Here is a 6,899-nt window from a genome sequence, read left to right as displayed (position 1 = left end):
GGGGGGGGGGGGGGGGGGGGCACAGAACCCTGCTGTCCAAATGCTGCAGCTAGCTGAACACTGGACTTGAAATGAAAACCAGGGAAATCTGCACATTATAAAAATTATCTGCCTCAGATGCAAAAGGCTTGTTCTGTGGGACAGACAGGCCACAAGGAACTGATGAAGAGGAAGGGAGGTCTCCACCTTCTGCTCTCCCCCTCCCCACCCCCCCGCTGAATCCAACAGCAATCGTCTGCAACAGGACTGTTTTTTAAGAAATAAAACGGTGCCTTTTTCCGCTACTCAAGCGTGTAGAGCTGCTTACTGTACTGCTTCCGATATGTGTGCACAGAGTAGCAACAATAAGTGGACAGAGCCGCGATGGTTAATTTAAGAGGTTATTAAAAGAAAAAGAACATCTAAGGACTGAGTCCTATATGCACTTTTGAGCATTTCTACAGCATGCGATTCTAAGAGTAAACCCACCCAATATGGCAAACAATCAAATTTTTAAAAATTTAACTTAGAAAGTCTGAGATCATTATTTTCAAAACATTGATTTGTACATTGTTTCATACACAAATAATCAACTGACTATCCAAGCACAGGACAGGCATCTCTCTTGAAAACAGAGGTTCCTGATAGTTGGGGGTGGGGGTGGGGTAGTGTTAGGCTATCACATAAACTTTCCTCCAACTTCACAAGGAAACCCAAGGGGAGATTAAAAACTGAACTGAGAAGGCAGAGAGCTGGGTCAGGAGGAAGATGGGTGCTGGATCTGAGTGTACTATTCAGAAAAGGTGAAGGACTCTCTGATCACGCACTCATGACCATCGACAGCATGTGCTTGGTTACTGTACTTCTCAATGTCATTCTTTGCTATGCCGTGTTTGTGTGCAACAATTACCTGTGACACCAGACAAAAAAAACCCAGGGACTAAATTTACATCATTGACAATGTAAAAGACGCTGCCCTAGACTCTCTGGATCTATTTAACTATTGAACATAAAGGAATACATTTTTAAAAGGAAATACGAATGCTTCCAAAATCCTGCTACAAACACAACTTGAAATTCAGAAACAGTTACAAGATAAAGTCCTCATCTTGTTTTGCATGAACATCACAAAACAGGATCACTGGTCTAGAATTCAAATAACTAGTGAAAAGGTGTGCCTGTCTCACAATTACACTCAAGTTTACCTTCTGGTTAACATTTTTATTACAGTATTTCCTTTTAAAATTCATTCAAGACAAAAAAGAAAACAAAGACGATGGCCCCGGAAGGAATGCACAATTTGTTTTAGTTTACAGCACAGAGATCCTTCTCTTAATGGGAATTGTGCTCTTGGTTTCAGCAATAAGTGAAGGAAAAAAGATCTTGCCCTTTTGAAGTTCTGAGGGGAGGTGTAGGGTGTCCACGTTAGTATGGTTGGATAGGATATGCTATCACTGTAACGCTTCAAGGTTGGAATGGTCTTCCAGTCACCGTGGCATCCACAGGCTGTTTCAAACAGAGTTTAGATAAAGTAAAAAGAGACAGAAAATCTAAATTCAGATGAACAATCAGCTGCTACTGCTCTTTCCCTTGCTGCATTGAGTCTGCAGCTGAGGGCGTACTACTTCAGATCTACACAAGTGTTTGCCTCACCACAATTCCAAATCGACGCTACATCAGAATTAACCTAGAAATCATGAACCACAACTCCAGGTTTTATGGGAGACACACAGCTCCATTCAGGGAAGGACATTGGGCTGCTCCATTACCTACTGGCGTTAGTTCCAGATCTTGAGGAAGCTGTCCCAGGACCCTGTCGCCACAGCCATGCCATCGTCGGTCACCCCCAGGCAGCTGACGCGGTTGTCATGCCCAGCCAAGACACCTGGGAGCAAACAGCAGCACAGTCACTCCAAAGCTTACCTGTGACACCGTGACAAGGGCTGAACAGCTTGTCTCTGATGGTACAAGACCCAGAACCCCCATGGTCAAGTCCCTGCAATGCCGTGGGTAGCAAGGGAAGGACACTAGGAAGGAAAAGCAAGTTCTGTCCACACGGAAATTAAAGGGAAGCCTATCGCCAGCCTTTATAAAGCACAGTGAAGATTGATGTACTCTTTCTCTAAAAACTACAGCCACTGGGAAGTGTTCACAGAGAGCACAGGATAGTGGGATGACAAGGACAACACACACTTAGAAGGCACGCCCCGCCCTGTAAACAAGCCTGTGCACCAAATTCTCAGCAACCACTTCAGAAGCTTAAGTAAAAAGTGGAGCAACAATATGAAAACATAAAGAACAACAACAAAAAAGCAAAAACCACAATCAAAAAATCAAACTAACCCCTACCTACAACACAAGAGTATATGGACGTGGGCTGTTTTTCATGCGTCTGTGATCGCTAGAGACTAGCGTAAGGCACAGAACGCAGAGGGCTGGGACAGCCGCTGAGAGACCACTGGGGCCGGCACACAGTGTCAATGCTCCTAGCAGTCATGGCTTAATAATCACTGGCTGGAATAATTCACTTCCTCTCAGAGGGACCTGAAGGTTCTTTCAGAAACCCTCCTATACCTCCTGCAGCTGCTGGTGTAAGAGCTGAGGGGCCAGAGAGTGTGTTCTCTCCCTCGGTCTGTGCTGGCTGCCTTGGCCCTCAGCGGCACTAGAGGGCTCAACAGACCCAGAGTCACACTCCCTTCTTCCATCCTCCCAGGCACTGAGATGAATGGAGCCGGAAGATTCTAAAAGTGTCAACATCTTCAAAGTTCAAAGGCCTAAATGTCCATTTTTAATAAGGAAGTTCTCTTCTTTTGTACAAACTGTGTTTTAATACACTTGACAGTAACACACCTACCTGTGAAATGCAAAACCTATACTTTATACTGAGCAGTCACCAGGCTGCAGCCTGTCACCATCACCTCTGCTGTGCCACAGCCCAACTAGTTCAAACCCAAATATTTCAGCTGAAGTGTATCCTGTCCACCCTGCAGATACACCTGAGCATCCTGGAGACAGGGAAAGGCCACCTACCGGCCCTGTCGGCTTTGAGTGCGTCCCAGACATTGCAGTTGAAGTCGTCGTACCCAGCGAGGAGGAGGCGCCCACTCTTGGAGAAGGAGACAGAGGTGATCCCACATATGATGTTGTCATGTGAGTAAGTCATGAGCTCCTGGTCTGCACGAAGGTCAAACAGCCTGCAGGTGGCGTCATCTGAGCCGGTGGCAAACGCATTGCCATTTGGAAAGAACTTGAAAGACAAAGCAAATCAAGGTGTGTAAATGCTCAAAAGGAAATATTGGAAATACGACTGCTCAATGGTAGGGCTGCTGCTGATATAGTAGGAAAAGATTAGCAAGATCAGGCTCTGGCAAGAACAGGGTGATGGTAATGTTGGGACCCCAGGGAGCTACTCGGGGACTGGGATGGGAGTGGGTTTGTACTAGGGAAGCACCAGACACTGTGTTCTCAGACACTGTGGTTGTCGTCCCCAAAGAGTAGATTTTATTCCAGTGGAAGAGTGAGAACGTGGTCATCGCTGATGGGCTTGCGATTCTCTACCGCTGCCAGCCACCAGGACTAACCTCAGGGAGGAAGGAAGGACTGACTAGGGCAGTGCTCAGCAGTGCAGCAAAGTCCTGCCCCAACCAACCGGACGGAGGCCAGAGGCTGAAAACACTGCCAAGCAGTTAGGGCAGGAGGGCAGGCTCCTTGGTTTAGCCATGCCCCTGACTGGCACAGGGCTCACTGATGGCCTGAGTTATTTTACTGTCTGTCTCCCTCCCTCAACTAGAGGAAAGCTCCATGATCCCAACCACTGGTCACCCCTAGGGTAAAAAAAGGGCCTGTCACACTGTGAAGTCGATAGTCAACACAGAGCCAGCCAGCCTACAAAGGTCAGATCAGATCCCAGCCAAGTTTTCCACAGGGAGTTTTTTGTACATGTATCTGTAAATCAGGTTGCATGGAAAAGAGAGTTCTTACATCTAATCCAGAAAGCTTAAAATTTAGCAATCTAAACCACTAGCTAGTGGAGGCCCCATCCCCACACCTTCACCCAACTCACACAGATGGCGTTAATGTCCGACTCATGGCCAGTGAAAGTTTGCCGGCACATCCCTTCTCGCACATCCCAGAGTTTGGCTGAAGCATCACAAGCACCAGAGACAAACAGTCTGGTGTCAGGAGCAAGAGAAAGGCTCATGACATCTCCAGTGTGTCCAGTAAACGTGGTTGTCTGCTGGCCAGTCTCGATGTCCCACAGGGCACTGGAGCAGGAGCAAACGACAAGCGATGTCAACCTTGCTTCCTCATGTGACTAGTCATGTGACAAGCTGTCTTCCAACCACCCGGGACTGCAGCAAACCACTGCACTTTTACTTAAGACAAATTTAAAGTTTGTAATACAACTGTTGTTTGGAAGGGAATCACAGCAGAGCAAACAAACAGAATATGTAAATGAGTACATGGCCACAGACGTCAGAGTAGCTGTGATTGCTACCCCAACTCACACACCAGCATATAAGGAGTTGGTGTTGCTCTTAAGGCAGAACACTTAGAGGTCATGCCACACACTTCAGCTCACGGCTGGGTTTGTAGAGGGCCGGCAGGAGGCTACTGGCTAAGGCCCTAGGTGGAGGGGAGGACCCTACTCTACCTGTGCTGCTCCCTCCACACCACGGGGCCTCGCAGTGCTAGTCATCCTCCCCCACCCTCCAGTAGTCCTATAAAAGGCAGGCATAAGATAACGTCAGACAAACAAAAGCAATTCTGAGGTCCGCTGCCTTCTCTTGGAGTCACAAACAGGACAGCAGATCAGTTCCTAATGGCCGCACACGGTATTCCATTTGCTTCTGCCTAATGGGATGTCAAAAGATGAGATCCTGACAGCATGTGCACAGCAGGAACAGGCTGTGTGGTGATGGCTCTGAAGGCTACAGGCTCACAAAAAGCAGGACCACTGAAAACCATCTGTTCGTTTTAGTCAAACAGGAAAACCCACTTGGCCTGGCAATGCAGACCAGTTAGATGATTTGGGAGTTTCTGCTCTATGGCCAGAGGAATTGCAGAAAGGAGGCAAGACATGTACAGGAGTCTGAAAGTAATGATCCATAAATGAAAACCCTTTAAAAATGTCTTCTAATAAATAAGGTCTTCCCAAGATTCACATTCTACATAATAATTCTTTTGTGAATCTATGAAATTTACACAACCAGGACAACTTTTCATACTATTAGTTCCCTGCTGACAAGCTGGGTAAGGGCTTGTATCTCAGTGAACTCCTCACACCCTCATCAGATGAGAAAACCCCTGCTGACCATAGGACTGGGCGTCTGGGCCATAGGCCAGCTGGCCTTGCCAGCTCCTGGCCACCAAGTCATGCCTCAGAAGACCAGAAAAACCCACCAGGACAGTTTAAGTCTGAAAAGACTCTCATAAAATAATTATCTGGTGACTTAATTTATGTGCTTTGATGCCACAAATGAAAAAATTCTTGAGTTTATTTAATTGACCTTCCATCTACCAGTAAGGCGAGAACTCCAAAAACTGAGCAGTCTGTGCTCTAACCAACTGAGCTAACTGGCCAGCCTAAAGGTCTCTTAATAACCTTGGTATCATTAACCACTGCATCCCCTTCCAGAATTACTGCGTGATGCCCACAGGGTGCAGACCACCTGGGGCACCCATACATCTATGTTCCCCCAGGTGAGGTAAATGCCTGTCAAGAGTTACATTAAAAAAAACTTTTAAGGCACATACATAAAAAGTTATGTCTGTCCCACACTGTACGTGTGACGTCACATGTAATCCAGTGAAATACTGTCAACCAGTGAATTAAGGGCGAAAAAGTGACAGCCATCTAGAAAGCCAAACTGAGTGAAAAGAGGTGAGTGATTTAACATGTAACTATTCAATCAGGTGTGGGGGAGACAACTATAGGCTGGGGCAAATATCATAAAAATCTATAAGGATTTTGCGTACAGACGCCCTTCCCAGGGCCTGTAAGTTTTTGCTGAGCTTTTAAAAAGAAAACTAGAAATTTTGGGTAATGCACTATGAGTGAAGTTTATGAAAAAAAGTTGCAATCTGGAAGAAAAAAAGAAGTCTGACATAATCTGCTTGGATTGTGATGCCTGGTATCACTTTTTTTTTTATTTTTAAAGATGACCGGTAAGGGGATCTTAACCCTTGACTTGTGGTGTTGTCAGCACCACGCTCTCCCAAGTGAGCCAACCGGCCATCCCTATATAGGGATCCAAATCCTTGGCCTTGGTGTTATCAGCACCACACTCTCCCGTCAGCCATGGGCCGGCCCTACACCTGGTATCTCTAAGCTGTGCTCCCCATTAACAATGCGATGGAGCTGTCAGAAGAGAGCAAGCAAAGCCCACCCCATGCCCACAAAAGGCTGCAAAACATCACTTGAGCAGGTGGACACACACGAGGGAAAAAAACGAACAGCAGGTACTTCAGGCACAATTGTAGTTTAAATACCTGTATTTCAGTTCTTAGTTGTTCAAAACTAAACTTTGTAATCTACAAAGAATATAATGAGTTCACTCATTGCTACTTTGTATTTTAAATTTTAAAGCCATATTAAATTATACATGGCCTAATTAATGGCCACAATCTGATTTCCTACATATTTAGACTCGCCAGTGTGGACAGCAGCATGTGTACTGCCTGCCCTGGCTCAGGTACTTACCATGTGGTGTCTCCAGAGCTGGTGACGATCTGATTGTCATCCAGGAATCGGCAGCAGGACAAGTAACCTGGCAAAGAGTGGACCCAAATGATGACCCAAATCTAGCAAGCCCTGGGTCTACAGTCTCATAAATATAAAAAATATGCTGGCAGAATGAACACACCTGTAAGTTCTCTAAGTCAAAGACCTTCTTAGCTACCTTCTGTCCGGTTTTGTG

The 6,899-nt window shown here is 46.1% G+C and overlaps 1 protein-coding gene across 2 annotated transcripts in view; it reads right to left on the bottom strand.

Annotated features, from left to right (window-relative positions):
* Nucleotides 1-255: 255 nt before the first annotated feature.
* GNB1 (guanine nucleotide binding protein (G protein), beta polypeptide 1) overlaps nucleotides 256-6,899 on the bottom strand; it is a 42,631-nt gene continuing 35,987 nt past the window's right edge. The window contains exons 7-11 of one of the 2 annotated variants that reach the window (XM_008583865.1): nucleotides 6,683-6,749; nucleotides 4,043-4,244; nucleotides 3,010-3,226; nucleotides 1,749-1,864; nucleotides 256-1,485 (exon numbers count right to left, since the gene is read on the bottom strand). In XM_008583865.1, coding sequence (XP_008582087.1) covers nucleotides 1,758-1,864; nucleotides 3,010-3,226; nucleotides 4,043-4,244; nucleotides 6,683-6,749 — 593 coding nt within the window. In that variant the 3' untranslated portion in view covers nucleotides 256-1,485; nucleotides 1,749-1,757. Of the gene's footprint in view, nucleotides 1,865-3,009; nucleotides 3,227-4,042; nucleotides 4,245-6,682; nucleotides 6,750-6,899 lie in introns of both variants that reach the window. The other variant, XM_008583864.1, reaches the window with a different exon arrangement.

Source organism: Galeopterus variegatus, unplaced genomic scaffold (assembly GCF_000696425.1).
Source record: "Galeopterus variegatus unplaced genomic scaffold, G_variegatus-3.0.2 Scaffold3068, whole genome shotgun sequence".
Lineage (NCBI taxonomy): Eukaryota > Metazoa > Chordata > Mammalia > Dermoptera > Cynocephalidae > Galeopterus > Galeopterus variegatus.
Note: the sequence above shows the minus strand (reverse complement) of the source record. Positions and strands in the feature narration are given on the sequence as shown.